The sequence below is a fragment of the Monomorium pharaonis genome, chromosome 4 (assembly GCF_013373865.1).
Source record: "Monomorium pharaonis isolate MP-MQ-018 chromosome 4, ASM1337386v2, whole genome shotgun sequence".
In the NCBI taxonomy this organism is placed as follows: domain Eukaryota; kingdom Metazoa; phylum Arthropoda; class Insecta; order Hymenoptera; family Formicidae; genus Monomorium; species Monomorium pharaonis.
The window spans coordinates 30213774-30233933 of record NC_050470.1 but is presented as its reverse complement, the minus strand read 5'-3'; the positions used below and the strand labels follow the sequence as shown (position 1 = coordinate 30233933).

The 20160-nt window shown below is 38.7% G+C and overlaps 2 protein-coding genes across 3 annotated transcripts in view; one reads left to right on the top strand and one right to left on the bottom strand.

Moving 5' to 3' along the window:
• LOC105829405 overlaps window positions 1-6357 on the top strand; it is a 35168-nt gene extending 28811 nt beyond the window's left edge. For both annotated transcript variants that reach the window (XM_036286442.1, XM_036286441.1), the window contains one exon: window positions 11-6357. In XM_036286442.1, coding sequence (XP_036142335.1) covers window positions 11-565 — 555 coding nt within the window. In that variant the 3' untranslated portion in view covers window positions 566-6357. The remainder of the gene's footprint in view (window positions 1-10) is intronic.
• LOC114253910 overlaps window positions 1-20160 on the bottom strand; it is an 85272-nt gene that overhangs the window by 17852 nt on the left and 47260 nt on the right. The window lies entirely within an intron of this gene.

Sequence of the window (20160 nt, the reverse complement as noted above, 5' to 3'; positions counted from 1 at the left end):
TTCCTTTCAGCTGCAATTCTTCGAAAAATCAAAAAATCTATCGTCCTTGCAAGACATGGTTAACGCGATGCGGGAGGATTCGTTGGAGATGGACAGTTTCCCGGATCCCGTGCGATCGAATCCGAATCTCCAAGTGAACGGCACGACTCCCAACAAACTCGAGATTATGGAGCAGAAGGCTCTGAGCAACGATTTTGCCAGCAAAGTGGAGAACAATAAGCCCGTGATAACCGGGGTGCTGCTGAAGGACGACGTTCAGGAGGACGCGTTCCAGGAGCAGCAGCGTAAACTGGGTAACGGCACGCTGACGCCGGAGCACAAGGGGGATAGGACGGCGGCGCGTAAGCCGGAAGGCAGCGTCTTCGTGCCAAGCCACAAACGGGCGGGCAGCATCCCGCCGCGGTTGATCGAGGAGACGCTCGAGATGGAGCGCAAGAAGTCGCTCGACCTCTACAACAAGTACAGCCAAATCAAAACGAGCACCAGGGGCATGTTGCCGAGCTTGAGCCCGAAATTCGAGCTGCTGCAGAACGAGGTGAGTCCGATCGAGGAGAAAGAAAGTTAATGCGCGCGCCAATCAAGAAAGAACTCCCCCGTTCCGCTCTCCTCGTCATCGTCATCGTCGTCGTCGTCGTCATCGTCATCGGTTTTTCCCCGGTCGGGTTGTCGGAACGGCAACGTTCTTGGGATAAATTGCAACGAAAAATACTAGTCAGGGATTATTGAAAAAAAAAAACTTGCAGCAAACACGATTAATGGTGTACTAATGATGTAATAGGAATTATGTTACTTGGTGTAGCGAATATATACATACATGTAATGGAATTGATATAATGATCAGTCATGACCTGTCTATTTCAACGGGTGGCAATGATTTCGCAGATTTGAGTACTTTCGCGAGCACCTACAGAAATTTTATGCGATTTTTAACGTGAAGAATTTAACATTTAACGTACAGGCAATTCAATCAAAGAAAGATATTAATCAAAGGAAGAAAGAGATGATAAGAACACTTCAAACATGATCGATGATGAATTAAAGATGATTTTCTTCCATGAATATCGAGAAGTGTAATACGTAGATACGTTTTCTAATTATAATTCTAAAAATCGCTTATTTTTCGTCGTATACGTGTACTTAAAATACTAATAACTTGAAATACAGAAAAAAATCATTTTTCAAATCAAATCTTCAATACGGACCACGCTATTTAATTTTGGAGTAGGAAACTTTTCGCGACCGAAGCAAACAAAGCGATAATGGTTAGTATTAAATATAACATATGCCGAGCTAATCAAAGAAAGCATTGCAAATAACAACCTTTTTTCATCGTAATCTCACGTAGACGTAATACTTCATCAGTCGAATTGTGATAGTGACGTAGTCATATATTTCATCAAATTTCAACATTAATAAAATATTAGAAAATAACGTACGTGACACACTCGATCTTCTTCTAATTTCTGCTTCTTCATTCAAGAGCACGTAGTATTTTAATTTTTTTTCATAAAATGTTCGTTAATATTTTTTATTTTTTGATGAAATTATTTGCGCACAAATTAATATTTTCAATTATTCATTAAAATTCGTTAGATATTTAAAATTATCAAATGAGAAAAATGTGTTTAAATACGTAAATCGATTTCTCTAAAACTCATATAATTTTAATGCCATATAAGAGCGCTAATAAATTAAATAAAATTAGTTTTCTAGATAAAATTCGCATATGCCTAAAGTTTCAATTTATAGCTGCTACGGGTTCATTAACATTCTCGATTCAGGATAATCGCTCGGGCATCGCCACCATAATGATATTATGCATTGTAATCCTAAGTTTCCTAGAGTGTAAGACATTACATTTCTAAACATCCATATTCAGTAAACGAGTCGGTGTATGCATATACACATCGAATGTATATATACATATACATATAATGAGATTCACACGTAATATAAAAGCACACACGGCGTCACGTATCGACACGTGTACACTTAAGCGCGCACACGGTGTTGAAAATTTTTTATTAGCTTCATAGCCGTTTCAGGATGTCGAATCTCGACGCTTAAAACCTAACGGTCACGTGGATTCTAGTGCCAAAATAGTTTAAGACGTCTCGAATCGAATCAACCTATCGTGTCGACGAATGTGTTTATCCGTTGTATAACTACGTTGAAAGAGAGAAAGAAAGAGAGAGGGACATTATACGTTATTGACATTTCAAATTTTATATGATTACGTTGAATATTGTAAACGTTATTGAATGTTGGCTTTGCGATGGTTGGTTTTGCCGTGAGCTTTCACGATGTGAAGTAGAATGTCCTCACCTGTATATACCCAGAGAATATTCATCTCATATCTTGCCAATTTTCCACGAGTATTCCCACTACCGCCGCTATATCTACAAACTTTACTCCATAAGGAAATCAAAACAATCAAAACAATTTACTTCGATATACGAATCATACGCTGAACGCTCGTCAAGCGAGCAGGGTAAAATCTCGCAATGATGGGTATAAATAGGTCAAGACGCTAACAATTTTTCCTGTTCATTATTAAATGTTTAATCGTCTGTCTGATATGACAGATCTTTGTCATTCGGAATCACGTTCGAAGCGCTTTGTCGATGCAACGACAAAGAATTGAATTGAAATTATCGTATAGTATCAGTGAGCGTTTTGACAACTCTTCCAGCCTACAGTTTACAGCGAAGAACATATTTAAATAAGACTTGAGTATAGGATTGTTACTTTTGACAATATCAAATTATTCGACGCTTCGAAAGAATTTAAAGTTTCAAAGTTTCAAAGTTTCAAACCCTCAATTCTTTGAATCTTCGAAATTCGAAAAATTCACTTAAACAAAATTCTTGGTAAACTCTTTGAAAGCACACACACACACATTTAATAATAATATTGTTTAAAATATTTGCTATAAACAAATGTAATACTAACAAAACGCTTGATAAAAATTATAAACATTTCATTATAATTACATTATTTCGTTATAATTACTTTACGTTTAGTTGAAATTATTTTACTAAGGTTTTGGGTAAATTTGACCAAGACTAGATTATTGTAACCAAGTCTTTTTTTGAAAGTTAAAAATTTCAAAGTTAAAAAAATATCGAAGTTGTGAAAAAGTAACATTCCTACTTAGGTTTTTAACGTGCGATTTTTATTTTACTTCCTACAAAACATGGTTCTGCATTCGATACTGCTTGTTGATACTTCTTATTCGCGGTTAGAAATGAGACTTAGAGTTAAGTCTTCGAACGTGATTGTTAGTGCACGTTGGAGAGGAAGCTTTCATTTCTTCTAAATATACAAAAGTCTCTGTTGCGATATAAGATAATTGCCGCTAGAGCACGAGGACTATTGATGATTTAGAGGATTATTGTAGATTTAGACTCGAAGTGTATTACACATACCACGAAAATAGAAGTCGTCCAATATACATAATGCAATATCGAGGAGGAGACAAGACAAGAAATGTTATGGTATTAATCGATTTAATTATACATATATTTTATCTCTCCACAAAATTATTATCTTATTACCGTTAAACTAGCGTTAAAGATTTGCCATGTTTTTTAAAAATGTGGAACATGAGCTTTCATACGATCGGAATGGTACGATCATACGATTGTTTATTTATACAAATTTTAAAGAAAACACATATACTTAATACTGTATATAGTTTTAACTTTAAAAGTTAAAAAGTATATTATATATTCTGTATATATTTTTGTTCTACATTTATATATTATATGTTATAAAAAAATATACAAGAAAATTATTCTTTTTTTCATTAATAACTAAATATGTGATCGTGTTACTAACTCTCTAAAAAATAACTCTTAAATATATCTTGTCTTAAATAATCTAATTTTTCGTTAGATTTTTATACAGGATGATTTATGCAATTATGATGGGTTGCAGTTTTTGTTAATTGCAAATCAATTGGTGCAAAAAATTTAAAAATGTAATTGCATATTATATATATATTTTTTAAAATAATGTATTTTTTATTCAATTTATTTCATTATTATGTGCATAAAGATATTAAAATAAAATATTTAAAAAAAACAAATATTTTACGAGATATTTTATATCAAAATACATTGAAAAATAAAATATAAATATTTCGTAAACCATTAGTTTTCAATAACTTTATCTTGATATAAATATATTTTTTAAATATTTTCTTAAATTTTTTATTCGCTAAATGTTTATAAAAATCTATTTACATAAAAAACAACGGATACGTAAACCTGTGATTTTATATCATTGTCTTCCATCTTAACTTATTTATAATTTAATTTTTAGTATTGAATTTTGATTTATGACTCATTGATCAATGACATGACTGTTACACAATTATAACTTTCAATTGTAGTTTTGAAAGGGTTCAAAGTTAAGGCCGAAACGTTGTAATTTTATAAGTTGAATAAATAATTGCCAGTTGTGTCGATTCTAATTAATTACTTTATTATATTTATATTTAAAGAACATGTAATTTCTTTTAAAATAGTATTATTGCACTTTTCTATTTTTGTACTGGTAAAAGACATAGAAATATTAATTTTATTGTACCTTTCAATTCTTTCTTCGCTAGTTTTTTTTTATCTTTAATAAAATAAGAACTACAATTCATTTCAATTGTATGACTCATCCTGTATATTAGAGATCTAATATAAGTGATCTAATAGAAGTACTATTAGTGATTAACAATTAATGAAAATATATTATATTGTTATATTGATTTTACGCGAAGTATACGCACACACAATTTTTTCTGCAGGGCAGAATATAATATCTGATTTGTTCATGTGAAAGTACTGGACGACACTCGATTGTAGAAATCTACAAGCTATTCGAGATTAAAGCGTTAGAGGTGCTAAAGTAATAACATGAATGACTATGTTCTTTCTTATGTAATTAATAAATGCAAATTGGACCCGCTAAGACATGCGTCCGTCCTTCTATGTACTCGCGAATGATAAAAAGAATTAATTCTTTCATGCGCAAATTAATAGGACCAATAGTTTATAAAAAGTTTATTTAAGTCTCTTCTATGGAGCCTTAGTTTTAAACTAAAAAATTTTGGACTAAAAATTAAATCTGACTTTTTTCACAATAAAAGTCCTTATGAAAATACTGGACAGTATTAAATTGGTCAATAATTAATATTTTAAGTATTTAAAAGCATTGTTGTCAGTACTTTTTTAATACTTAAAATATGTAATAATTACTGACGAATTTAATGCCGTTCAGTATTACGTTTTTATAAGGGAGACTTATAAGTTTTAGAGAATTTATTTTCACATAAAGGAAATTTTAATATATATTATTTAAAATTTAAGCCATATTATTATTAAATATTATTTCGAGACATTATATATTTTACTTTATAATAAATACTTTATATAAATGGTTTACGAAAATCGATGTTGCGCATGAGAGGGTTACTGCGAAGATTTTAGCATAATGCACATAAGAGAGAAATTGATAAAGATATTGAAGAGGGAGCGTTAAGTAAGTTCAACGTCTGAGGCTGTTTTAATACTTTATAAAATGCAAGCTGTGTTAGAAACTGCAATTTTCTATTAAATACCTCTTCCTTTCAATATAACTGATAAATTGAAAGTAATACTAATGATTGCGCTCATTACGTGTAATGCGAAGACAACACACATGCGGAAGGTTTTTCTTACAGACATTTGTTTCTAACAGTCGCTAAGCTATCTCATTGTACATGTCAACTTATTTTGCAAAAATAAACTATTGGGCACAAAGAAAGCGTCTGTTGTTACTACAGTTACGGAATTTTTCTGTTTGTATGGCATACGGCTATTAATTAACATTACTAGCGCTTAAATTCAATAATTTATATTCAATTCTCTTAATTTTACACAAGCATGTATCAGACATATTATATTTTAATGTATATGAGGAGTTTGATCTAATGACATGCCAAGTCATCAAATTTCACATGGAAACAAACAAACGAACTTTTCTCATTAGTAAAACTCAATATTCTTCACTACAGCTTTTTAAAAATAAAATATGTCTTTATTTTAAAAAATGCAAGATTTCCATTGGGACCACAATCAGACATGTAGATAAACATAAATCAAAAGGAAGCTACACTTTTCTCGCACATGTGGCATGTTATTATGCCAAACTTTTTATTTCAAAATTTCTACAAAATGGAACTGTATATTTATTGTATTTACATTATACAATGTATATTCTGTTTCTATCCGATTGTCATATCAAACTATTGAAAGACAAATGTGAACATTCCTACTTATTTCACAAACCGATACAAAAAAATAAACATTTTGTTTCTTCTAACTTGAGGATTAATTCACTTCTCACCAAAGGCTCAGATCTCATAAAATAGCATGAAATAACGTCGAATAATGAAACAATTTTTTAAATATTGTAGGATTAGTTAGTGGAGTTGCTTAGCGGTTAGCGGGAGAACTACTTTATCATCCCAATCCGATCAGAAGACCGAATCACCGTAGGTCTTTCCCTCCCCTACCCCGTTCTGGTTATGATTACGTCCGCCCGTGGAATAAATTTACTCGGCAGACGCGAGTTAGACACGTCTCAGTTTGTTGCTCGCGTAATATAACCATTTAATTAAGCATTTGCTTAATTAACAAGCCCAAGAATCTGACGCGTCGTTAACGCAGGGAACTAAAACACTTCATTAGAATTGCGTACTACATTCTCACGCGATGAGTTGCGTAAGCGCGCCTTGGCTTATACGATTTAATAGTTCTTTTTTATTATCGTAATCAAAAAAGCAAAAAAAAATAAAATAAAATAAAATTTGCAAAAAGGCGAATAAAATTTGTTTCCCAGTAAATCCAAAGGTAAGTGTCCGACGCCACCTGGATGCATGCGTCGACGGGTCATCCACGTGTAGATTAATTGTCGGATAAAATATTGTTTGTTACTGTGGACGCATACACATACGTACGGTGTATCACGTGGAGAAACGCGTAGGAGGAGTTTCCTCCGATATAATTGTCATCAAGGCTGCATCGTGTATTTTTTACGTAGCAATCGATGACACCAGCGCGTTTATACAATCACGTTTTTTTTTATAGCCTCGCAAAATCAATGGCACTACCTAATTATTCAATGGCTGACGATTGCAAGTCTAAATATATGATTAAACAGGAATGCTCTATCTTAACTAACAATAAGTGGCCAAATCTGAGCGGAAGAAATATTTTATTTCGTTAGTACCTTTTGTTGTTTACACGTAATGTAACTTTAATAAGATAATCCGCAAAATTGCGCCAGAATTTCAGTTGGTCTTAATGATTTTATGATACAATTGTAAAGCAACGTCGCGGTTTTACATGTTCTTTGCAATAATTAATAATTTTATCATTGGAGAGCTATGAATTACGTTGTTCCATTCGTTGTTCGTAGTAGTTTCTCATTAGTTTCCTTTCTTACATTTAAATCATTCTGAAATAGAACTTTCAAAAAGCTCGCTTTCCCCGAGACAGAACGTTACGGGAATGATTCACGCACTTTAATACGCGGAACTGATTACTTTTCACAATCCTATTTAGTTGTCTGCTGAATCTCTGGACAGTGATTTAACTGCATCGATACGGGAAAAAGAGGAGGTAGAGAGAGAGAGAGAGAGAGAGAGAAACGAAAGATACGAAGGCAAGCGGAAGGTGGACGCACGAACGGACGGACGGACGGACGGACGGACGGACGGTGAACGGCTAAATGGACGGATAGATCAGAGCGAGAACAAGAGAGAATAGTCGAGTGGAATGACTGGAAATCAGGGGACAGTCTGATTGGTCTTCGTGCTGATGGGAGCGTCGTTGCAATCCATGCTCGGGTTGTGTACGCGGCGTGCCAGGGGTTGCGGGGAGTCGAAGGCGGATGGGACCGGGGGGTGAGCGAGGGGGTGGCGCGGAGACGGGTGAGTTTGAACGTCGGTACAGATACGGCATTATGAAAACACGAATGTACTTTTAAATCAATACCACCATCGCATTGTGGGCACCGGTGAGGGCGGTACGTTCGCAACCCGCGAATACACGGGGGATGAAAGAGAGAGAGAGAGAGAGAGAGAGAGAGAAAGAAAGAAAGAGAAAGGGAGAAAAAGAGAGAGAAAGAGAAAGACAGAGAGACGGAGAGGAGAGAAAGAGTGGGACCGACGACGTTGCCGAGGGGGTCATAAGGGAATAGAGGGATAGGATACAGGGAGGTTGGGATACCAAGGGGTAGGAGACCGGAGGAATGGCTCCGTTATGCGAGAGGCACCATCGTGACCGGCTACATTAAATTATGACGGTATCTTTAACGGTACGATTACCACGTCCCGCGCCTTCTCTGCGAGATGTCTTTCCGCGTAGGAGTGGATTTGGCAAGAAGGAGATATCGAGTACGTAGCGAAGATCTCGCAGGCAACGTCCGTTCTACTGCGTCTTGTAATTCGCACATTCCAATGCGCTACATGTATATTTTCAGAATTTTAACATATCTTGTCACATGCTCCGCTGATCGTATTGCGTATTATTTAGGAGAATATATTATCGTAGGATCTCATTTTAAAAAATAATTTTCCAACTCCATAAATCTCATTCCAACAAACATTTGTAACGTTAAATTGAGTCTTTTTTGCAATATATTATATATATTGTCATTATCTTAATTTCAATGAGATGAGTGTTTTCTGGTTTCACTTCAACTATATAAAACGTATAACTGTATCAATTATTATTTAACGTCGCATAAAATGTAACTACAACGGGACAGCCTTTGAGCCGGTGAAGAATCTCTAAATACTGCAGAAAATCCAGATAATTATCCTCGTTACGGCGTCAGCGATAAAAATTACAAAAAAAAAAAAAAAAAAAAAAAAAAAACGGCAACGAAATGATGAAAGAATATTTCGTGTAACGCGATATTACTAGATTTGTTAGAAAAGCAAAGAGTTAATACCACTTAACGCCAAACGCGAACGTTATTGAATAAAACTTTTTATTCCGCAGGCGTCAGATTTTTATTCTGTTATTCGCGCACGTGTAAAAAATTCCGTACGCAAACACCGTTTACGTGCGTGTATGTATGGGAGTGCGTGTGTGTACGTGTGCGCGTGAACGTGGTGGCTAGCACGTGCATGATAGAAATTTTTACTCGCAACGAAGGAATGATGGAAGCATAGTCGACCACCTGTATGCTTTAACAGTGGATCGAACCATGCCTGTTACTCGGTCGACACATCTGACGTGGCGCATCCCCAAATATACATGCAATTTATCTTAGTCTTACGAGATAGAGGCGCTAATCGCGCCAAATACGTTTTTAATTCTACTTAAATATTTATACGATTTAATTATATGATTTGAATATTTACAAAGCTTTTATCCTTTTTTTAGTATAATTTCAACTGTAAATATTACGATGCGATAATTTCTAAGGAAAAGGAGCTTTAATAGATCGTGTCTTTTTAGGAAAATTGAAAATGTATGCGTAACGTTTTGATAAATTATTTGTTTTGTAACTTGTTTAACCACATTCTGAATTTGTGTTAATTTTTAATTACGTATTTTTTAATTATATAAATTGCTCTCTCTCTCTCTCTCTCTCTCTCTCTCTCTTTCTCTCAATGTTGCAACGTCGTTACGCGTACTAGGCACATTTAGTTTATGAAAATAAAAATTCTTTCTATTGATGGAATATCAATAGAAATTAACTGTCGGCGTAGGAATATGCCTTTTGGAGTCTGCGTAGGTAGCAACTGATGAGGGTAGCAATGTTTCCGGCATAGTCCCCGGGCACGTGGTGCCGCTACTATTGATTTTAATTTTAGTGAAAGGGGTGGAAAAATTAGAAGGGTGGAAGGAGGACGGCAGAGCCGCGCGGCGGTAGGAAGGAAAGGAGGCGCGAGCGTGTAAGTTAGAGAGGGAAATAGGGCTGGCGAGTGTAACGGAAGGGTGCGAGAGAGAGACGAAGGGATGAAGAGAGAAAGAGAGGGAACGATAAAGAGAGACACAGCGCGTGTAGGGCGATAAAGGGTAAGAGGAGACGTAATGAGAGAAGGAGGGAGAGAGAAAGAGAGAGAGAAACAAAAAAAAGCTGAAGAAGAAGAAGGACAGCGGCAGCGGAAAGTCGACAGTGTCGAACAGTTTCGCTTTCATTTCCCTCTTTGCTCGAAGGCAAAGGTAGTCGTTGCTGGAGGGTAGGAGGGTAAGTACCTGCCGTCATAGGGCAGAACGACAAGGAGTTGCCGGAACGCGGTAGAGAGAAAGAGAAAACTCACGGGGAGAGAGATGGGTGGCTGCAGCGACAAGGATGTAGGACCAAGAACGACAAGGAGCGAGCGGGTGAAGGGAAGACCGTGAAAAAGACGGATGCGGGGAACCTTGAAAAAGGAGCTCGCCACGTTGTTGAGCGCGAAAGCCAACGAGGGGTGAGATATTTAAATAAAAAAGGCGAGGGCACGCGCGCGAGTACGAGCGGGGGTTGAAAATACCGGCGGTATTTCGGTGCGAGCTCACAGCTTTCGTCGCTGTAAACGAGCGCAAAAGTGATCTCTACGTTAAGTCGCGATGAGGAAAGGCAAAAGAGCAACGAATTTATATGCGGTAGTGTATCAAGGTAGTTAAATTTATAAAATTTGAAAACTTTAACGAATCCTACATAGCTATAATCAAAACTTACTAGCCATGTAGTAGCTAGACACCAGAAATTTCGAAGAATTATAATTTAGAATTTTTATAAATTTAATTAAAATTGTAATAAACTTCTTTCAAGTTCGCGTTGTCTCACGGCTGCCATAATTTTGAGGGTAAGTTCCAAGATAAAAATTACATATCTCCATGTAATATTTCACATTTAAAAAGTACATTTTATGTTTGCCAGTGACGACACGGGAACAATTAGGTGGCGATTCGCGACCGGCATCCTGCGGCATCATCGGAGATGACTTTTCCAGACGTTTTCTCGACTCGTCTGACGATCGTTCCGCAAAATGTTACTCTCCGACATTGGGTGAATTTTATCGGCTCTCAACACGCGCGGCTCTCCGATTTTGTTGCACTTTCTCTTGCACGCGCCACGCAATTCTCTCCCTCTCTCCCTCCCACCCCGCCTTTCCCGCGGCACGCCTTCCTGGTTTTTTAATTGTATCGTGCATTTATTCGCGCGGGCAGAAACGCGCCCGCATATTCTGGCTTCGCACCGCGGTTCACGGACAGCCACGTGTCCTACACACGTATGCGTGCGCGCGCCGGCAGAAGTACTCGAGAGAAGACGCACGTACATATACACGCACATGCACAGAGATGAGACAAGATGAGAGAAAGAGAGTAAAGGGGGTGGGGACAGAGAAAGTGAACTGGTTTACGAACGTCTAGATTAAGGGCAGGTATCGATGAAGCGCCTGGAGAAAAATTACCATTAGATTTAAAAAAAATCATATTCATTTCATTCGCGCGCGCGTGCAAGAGAGAGAGAGAGAGAGAGAGAGAGAAAATATTACGGGCAATCGCTGACGTTTTTCGCTGCACTTGGCGCGAAAATGTGTGGGGATTTAACGCGATTGCACCGAACGATGTTGCACCGCACTCGTCATTTCGTCCGCTGTAAGGCAAACGCGTGAGTGCCTCTGCGTGCGTGCGTGCGTGCGTGCGTGCGTGCGTGCGTGCACGCGTATCGCACGTGGCGGGCGAGTTACGCGGGCGGCGCGTTATCGGCGCACAATAGAAAACGTAAAATTTGATTCGCCCGATAAAAAGGAACAAAGTCATTACGATGCCTAATTAATACCTCAGGTAAATACATTTGCGATAAAAAGATAGATCGAATTCTGTTTTGCGCGCCGCGCGATTCAATAACGCGAGAATATTACAATGGGTGTCGCGTTTCAAGCTATTATTTTGTATCGTTATTAACGAGCGTAAAATTGAAGCCCCGCGGAAAATGTGCGGGGGAGAGGAAAAAAATTGTGGGAAAAGGACAGCGGTATATAGGCAGACGACGGGATAGCTACGCCTCTTTTCGGCGGTGCCGCGCGCACGCATAATTAGACGAGGACAACCGAAATCGCCCCGATCGGCCATCGGGGAAGAGACGCGGCGCGGCGAAGAAACACGGCGAAAAATTGACACCGGTCGAGAGCCGACGGTATCGTCGATGATCGTCCTCATTGGCCGGTGGCGAAAAAATCCCATCGAATCAGCGAACGAGGTGAGATTTGCAATTAAAACGCGGGCTGGTCCGCCACGCGGGCGGACGGGGGGGAGCGGCGGGGGGATAGGGATGGGGAATCGAGATCGACGGGGAAGGGCAAGGGGACGAAGCGACGGGGGCGAGAACGGGAGGGACGGGGGGGAGGGGGTGGTGGATGGATGCCGCCGTCCGAAAGGGCGCAATAAATGTACGCATTGCGCAGAATTAGTTGATTAAAATATAAAAGAAGAACGGGTGGGGATGGTGAGGCGCGCGCGCGGCGGGCCGGCAGAGGGGTTGATGTGCAGGGGCGGGAGGGAGGGACGACGCGGAGAAATATGGCAGGGGAGAGCAGAGAGATAGGCGCCAGAAGGAGAAATCTCGTTTCCCCTCTCAGTCCCGCGCGCGCCAGAGTGTGCGCCCCCCCCCCTCCCCCGCGCGACTCACCCTTCTGCAACCCCCTCGCGTCACCCCCGCGCCCGCCGCGCGCTCGCCAACTAGGGTGGATGGCGGGGGGGCCAGAGCAAGCGCGGGAAAAAGAGAGGACAGTCGCGGAGCGAGAGAGCGCAGCAGCCCGGGAAAAGAAATAATCTGCGAGCTGTATTGACGTTTCTAGTCTAACTCTGATTGAATTATGCATGAGCACACCAGCGATACCGACGGCTCTCCTTCACTGCCGCCGCCACCGCCGCCGCCACCGCCGCAGCCGCCGCCGCCGCCACCGCCGCCGCCACCGCCGTCACCTCCCTGCGACCCACGGTCGTTCGCTTGGGGTGCTCACCGTTTTTATACATCTATGTACATATATGCATACATACATACACACATACAACATGTATACGTACGAGAATACATATGTACATGTAAATATGTATGTATTATATATGTATGTATGTATATGTATTATATATGTATGTATGTATATGTATTATATATGTATGTATGTATATGTATTATATATGTATGTATGTATATAGATTTTATATATATATATACTAAATATATATACGTTTAACGCTCTTCGATGTAGATCGTTGACGGTATCAGAGAAATGATAAAGCGTAGATATACAGGTTTGGACAACGAGGCTAAACCGTCGGCTAAACTGCATTATGAGGAACGCACGGTACAAGCGGATTGACGTTTGGGGAACTGGAGAGCGTCGCTATTGGCGATATCCGTACGAAACGTAAAATATTATTGATTACAGTAAGCAAAGTTGTTTTATCGTATATGAATGGCAAACGCTCGTGAGAAACGACAATGATTGTTAGAATTGTCGCTCCTTTCCTCCTTTCTCCCTCTTTGTTAGTGCGAAATAACGAATATAGCGTTTTGTAACAAATATATCGCCAATTAAGAGGCAATTGTGAAATAACTCTTTTTTTTCAGTATCAATTTTCGCAATAGAAATCTATAGATTAAAAACGTTCGGTTCTGCAATGCCCGCACGCTGTTATCGAGATTTTTTTTAAATAAAATTCCTCGCGCCTTTATTTTTCGATAAAAAAATAACCGTTTAAATTTTAAGACGTCTTAAAGACGCATTCGGTTTTGGCCACGCGCTAGAACAATCGCGATCCATAACTAATAATAATAATCGGTTAATGAACGGACAAACGATTAATCCGCTTACACTAAATTACGCTCTAGCCTGTTTTACTCGCGAAACGACGTGCCGCGGCGTGCATTATGGCGCCCTCGATTGTTGCCACCGTTTAACCGATTCGCTAATGGGAAAGTTAACGGAAAAGAGTACATAACAGCAGCTACAGATACTTCTCTTCTCCCTCGCGTTCTCTTCGTCCTTTGATGCACGCTCCAGGTGGGACTCCTCCTTTTAGTACCTCGCGCACGTAACCGATCGCGATACCGGTGACGATTTACAACGACTTGCTTTTTCACTTGACCTCGCTGCATTTCGCTCGAAAGGGTTGCTTCTTCGCGAGCTCTTCAGAACAGAGAACACGTAAGAATTTTCTCACGCCAAACAAATTGTTTCCACGCGAGTTTATTATAATTCGCATTTAATTTGTGTATAAATTGTACTTAAGAAATAATTATTAAAATTAGAAAATTGTCAATTAACAAGAAAATATTGACGCACACTCTTAATCCATCAACCGGTTGTCGATATTAGGTAATCTCTCATGATTACGCTTCTAATATTAAAATGTCATACTAATCCTCGAACGGCAAAATGTTTAACAATCGAGTAAAGAAGTAAAGTTTTTTAATCTGTTTAAATCCATTATTCTCTATAAAATTTCTTTCTCCCGTATTTATTTTAAAATAGATTTCCTATATTATACTCTTTTTTATTGTATTCCATATATGCCTCTTTCCCGAAACTATTTTTCTTTTTAAGGGATTAACAAAATAGAAGAAAAATAAATAATAAAAACAATCGATGACGTGACTATACGGGAAAATACGAGGAAAATAGAAAACAAAATAAAAAGATACTTCTGAATGTAAATAAACAATACGTACTCTCACTTCTACACAATCAATGTTTAAAAAATATTAGTTTTATAGAGATATAAAATACGTGCGGGAAGAGGCTTGAACTTCATTCAAACTTCAGAATTAAGAGTGTCCGTGTATACTTTTTTTTTTTTTATTATTATCAAGCGCTACGAGCAAAATTCATATTTTCACTCGGCTGTACCTCGCGGTATAACAGCAGCGGAAACGCGAGGAAGTGTACAAACGGGTGACGGTAATCGGACGCGTCGCCTCTCACGACCGACAGGTCGAGAGATTACATCTAGGTGCCACCGCAGAATTTATCGCTCGGCAAAGAGTGCTGCTTTATTATGCATTTATAGACACATACGTCGCGCAGCTTCGGTAAGCCGACCTCGCGACAGGGGCTGTTGCCAGAGGGATGCTGAGTCTCTCCCGCCATTGCAGGCTAGGTATAGTCCCCCCTTCCTCCCCGCTTCTCCTCTCTCTCTCTTTCTCTCTCGTCGACGAGAGCGACGTAGGAGCATCGCGACTACTGCTAAAAACGGGATCGATACTAAAACGCTTTTAAAATCGAGGCTTTTGTAATTAACTCGCCAACTTACCGGAGTCTGGACCGCGATACGACGCAGCCGCCGCGGCTGAATGCTCCGTTTACGTGAGACGCGATCTCTCCACTCTTGTGTTTATATCATATCTCTCACGCACAGGGAATTTAAAAATTTCTAGAGTTCAAAAGTGTTCATCTCGACAATCAAAATTATTTTTATTCGATTCGAAATTTTTACTTGGTTATATGATGTCGAATCTTTGGAAGAAATTGTAGAATTTTTTTATAGCCTCGAATGTACCTGCAGATATCTTAAAGGCACGACACAATTTAGATAAATCAGATATTTTGTATCGGATGAGAAAAAGTATCGACTCCATGTTAAATTCGAAGCGTGTAATTATTGCCATCCGGAGGGACTTAATACTATAATTATCACAATAACTGTCATCTCTAAAGACATTATCAATGACCTAAAATTTTCTGTTAATGCATTTCAATTTGCAGTATTATGTCAGAGCCGGTATTCTTTATGAATATGATCAGTATATCCGGATTTAAGCTTAATAATATCTCCTGATAGCATTTACAAATTAACGTAATATTCCTCTCTGAAAATGTAATTCCTGATAACCAGATTACTTTTACGAACATCTCAGGTTGATAATAATAGCAGATTTTGCTTGTTAATTATCTTCTTACTTCTCATCTATCCCGACTGGACCTCTCATTAGTCGCACTTACTAACGGTAATATTCTCACGATGCCTACGATCGCATCGAGATTATGTGTGCCACAATTTTAAAAAGAATTTTTAAAAAGTGGAATTATTGAACGTATTGCTATTCACAGCTATTAACAGAGAGAAAAAGGGAGAGAGTGCCAGCCATTCATGTATATTTGTACAAAAAAAAAAAAAAAAAAACCGAATGGTTTTCCAGAAGAGAAAAAAGGGCATGAGTAAATTTTTCGAATGCCAAACAATTTTTCTCAATCAAGAATACTGATGTATGTATGCTAAAGAAATATAACATTATTTATTATTCAAAATTTTAGTTCAAGTAAATCTTTAATACAATTTTAAGTTTTTATATTAAAAAATTTTATGACTATGGCATTATGACGTTCTTCATTTAACGTAAGGTTTGTAGGCGTAGCACACAAGGGGAGCAGGGAGGAGCGTTTGTCTCCTTTTCTAAATTTTCATAAAAAGAAAGGATTAAATTATAAAAATAATTTTCACCATAAAAAGTTAAACGTTCATTGGTTAATGTGCAGTTCACGCTTTTTTCCCTAGAAAGAGTAAAAAATAAACAAGGAATAAAAAAGAGAAACTTAAAAAAAAAAAGAAGTTGCAAAGATGTTAGAAGAAGCTGAGGTTTTGTCCCTCCCTCCTCTTCTCGATTTCTGGATACATCCACGATAAAGTTGATTTTTAAGTAGTAGATTTACGTTTAATTAAAAATCTCTGAGCTTATGTGAAAAATATGTTTTCAAAATGATTTTCTCTTTAAACGAAATATTCTTGAAGGATTATCTATAAACTTCAAAGCAGGTGCACTTCTGCCTTCCCATTTATTCAAATTTGTGGTTGGAGAATTTTTTTTATTGTTTTAACTTTTCTCTATGGATAATGAATTTTATAAAACGTTATATTATAATTTGAGCAGATCCAAAAAATGCGTATTTTAATAAGGGGTAAATGTTTTCTTTTCAATACTACGTAATTTGGTCGTTCTAATAGAGAACTTTAATCTAAATATTATAGGTATTGAAACTTCATTTCAGAAAATTGAAAAAAAAATAAAAAATATTACGTCTCTGTTATTCTTACTTTTGACAATTATTTCTAAAGATTGCAGAAACGACGTTTGATATGTTACTCAATTCAACATGCCATACTATCATTTTCAATATTTCGCTCAATTACATTCCGAGCGTACAAATGAAATCGAATATCCCTTCTTTAAGTTCAATGAAATTAATGATAATAACGATAGCTTGCGTATCTTTTTTTTTTTTCAAAAAATCATTCGGACGTTCAGGATGACGTGCGCCGATACATGTAACGTGACGTTTATGAATTTTTCTACGGCGGGGTGTCGATACGTTCCAGAGCGTAGCCGTCAAGGAACGGCGCGAGGACGCGGATAAGCGAAATGCGAGATAGGAAAGGAGATAAGATACGCCCTGGACGATGGAGTACCGCCCTCCAGCGAGCGCGTTTTATTTCGCTTTTTAATAAGGACCTCGTTTGGAACTCTAGGCTTTAAATAGATCAATACCTACGTACTTCATCCCTGGCAACGAACCCATCGCGTTTCCGCTCGCTTCAACCCCCTGGCCACCCTTTTTAGCTCGCACTCTTCCACTACCAACCTACCCCTTCCCCCTCCCTCCCCGCCTGCCTTTACCGCCCGCCTCTTCCTCACTCCACCTTCGCTCACCGTCTCCGTCTGACTCACCTGTTCATCCTAATCCAGTATCTTCTTTCCCCTCGTTACGCATAACACTGTCTTTCTCTGCGTTTCTGTTTTCCCCCTTTTCTCCTACCCGTCTTTTCCATCCCCTCTATCGTCTCTTTTTCTCTTTCTCTCGCTTTCTCCCTCTCTTTCTCTTTGTCTCTGTCTCTATTTCTCTTAACAAACCATCCGCGAGGGATCACCCTTTTTCGCGACTCCCCTCTATCTAACTCTCTTCCCTCGGTCGCGCCACACACGCTTATTTACAAATGGTTCCGTGTACAAGTACGTTCTTACACATGAATTTATTAGTATATAACGCAGTACGCGCTATGACGAACGTGTGCGTACGCGCGCGTGCACCGTGCTGTTTTCATTTTTCCCTTTATTCCCCTCTAGCGCGTTATTCCAAAGCTTGATAGTGTGCAGGTTGTGGAGATAGGTGGCGGCCCGCGGCCCGCTTTTTCCCTTTTTCTACGCTTTTTCCCTTTTTCTCGGGGGTTTTTCCCTTTTTTTTTCTTTTCATTCCTTTTTTTTCCCCTCTGTACCTGCCGCACCCCTCTCTGCCGTCCCCTTCTCTACCAACCCTCTCCGATTCCATGTCCTCCCGCTCTCGCATCCCGCCACCCCTTGCCCTCACCCTCTCACGGCGTCGTTTGTCGGCCTCTCCGCGTGAATGGGCGAAATGTAGGTAGAAGCCCGTTTTCGCTTTCTATACGGCTCTCGGCGAAAACGAGAGTCACGTACGTTCCGGAGCACCACCAACGTTTCTAGCACCCGATATATATGGCAGAGCCCGCAATCTCTCTCCCCGTTCCCGCCGACACCACCTATTGCCCTTTCTCCTCGGCACTGTTCGTCATACTGACCAAATGCGCGTAATCTGTGCGCATGGTGTTCACGCTTGTTAATGCAAAATCATGATTTCCTATTTATTCGCATGTCATTCGTATTGTAAATAATTTATCTTTGCAACAATTTCTGTCTATCGTTAATACGTGAGCTCTGCGTGCGACGGTGAATTGTCAAATGTTAGGAATTAGAATTTTACAATAAGTTTCCCCCTCAATGAACACTATAGATAAATAATAAGTAGAATTTTAAGTTGTGCTGTGTGTGTTTGTACATATTTATGTTTTATCGTTTCATATCCGTTATGCGTAGTGAGTATGTGTGCGTGTGTGTGTGTATTTAATGTTCATTTAGGGAAACTGATTCTAAAATTCTAATTTCTAATATTCACTATTCTTTTATTATGCGAAATGTCTTATAACATCTAATATGTTAATAATACAGTTAATTAATAATACAGTTTTATTTTTTGCTTTAGAGCTTAATTCTTGAAAAGTTTATCATTTCCGATATTTCCGTATAGTACACTGAAGAAGAAGTATTTAATTTCAAGATATTAAAAGTGTTTTATTTTTGCCTCCATTTTTTAAATATTCAAAAAAGTTTTAGTTTTAAACACCGCTCAGTTTTAAAATACTAAAACGCTTAAAGCTGTCAGAAATTTTAATTTTAAATATTTTAGTGTTTTAAATCTAAACATCGTTATCACAATCAATTGTAGAATTCGCACGTGTGAAAAATGACTTTTATCTTCGCGATTCAAGATATTATTTATCATATATGTTGCATATTTTTTTATTTATACTTAAAAATGTTTTAAGCTCCCGACGAGGTCCCTGACTGAGCGATCGAAGATGAGATCAATGAGAGCGAATCGTTTCTCCGTAATCGTTTCATTGGGGTCAGATCCATCTGCGCCCTCGAATTGGGGGTGAGAAGAGCTCGGATCTCCTTCTCTCTCGGCTCCTATCCCGCCTCCTCTTTCGGCTCCTTCCTTTTTTTCTCTCCGCCACGGACCTACGCGCCGGAAAGGGTGATTTGTCGACCTGACCTCGAGAACCGTGGGAGCGTCCTTGACCTATCGACGCGGACAGAGGACGTCGCGCGTCGGAAGTAGTGGATGTCCCCATGCAACGACGGGACGGGATTCCTTGCTGCGGGCGCTGATTGACGCGCAGTATCCCACGATCGATCGACATGAATTCACTATGAATCTCGTGCGCGGGAAAACGCGCAACGGGACGACTAGCTTAGTTTTTTAATCTGTATCGATTGGATTTGGCTATACCGTTCAGTTGTACCGACCTATGTTTATCAACGAGAATGCCTCACGGTGGTATGAAATAAATGATCGGAAGGGTGATAGGAGTATCATCTATGCGAACTGAGTGTAATTTATTAACGATCTCATCCAACGATTTATCCAACCGGAAAAAGAGAAAGGTCACGATTGACGTATCCGAGACTTGCAATGGAATTGGCAAAGTCACTCAATATCATTAAATATAATCTTGGTCTACTTTTCATATTCGTTAATGAATAATTGTTTTTTTTTTTTACAATGTATTAGTTAATAAAATGTATAAAGTGTATGAAAAGCGT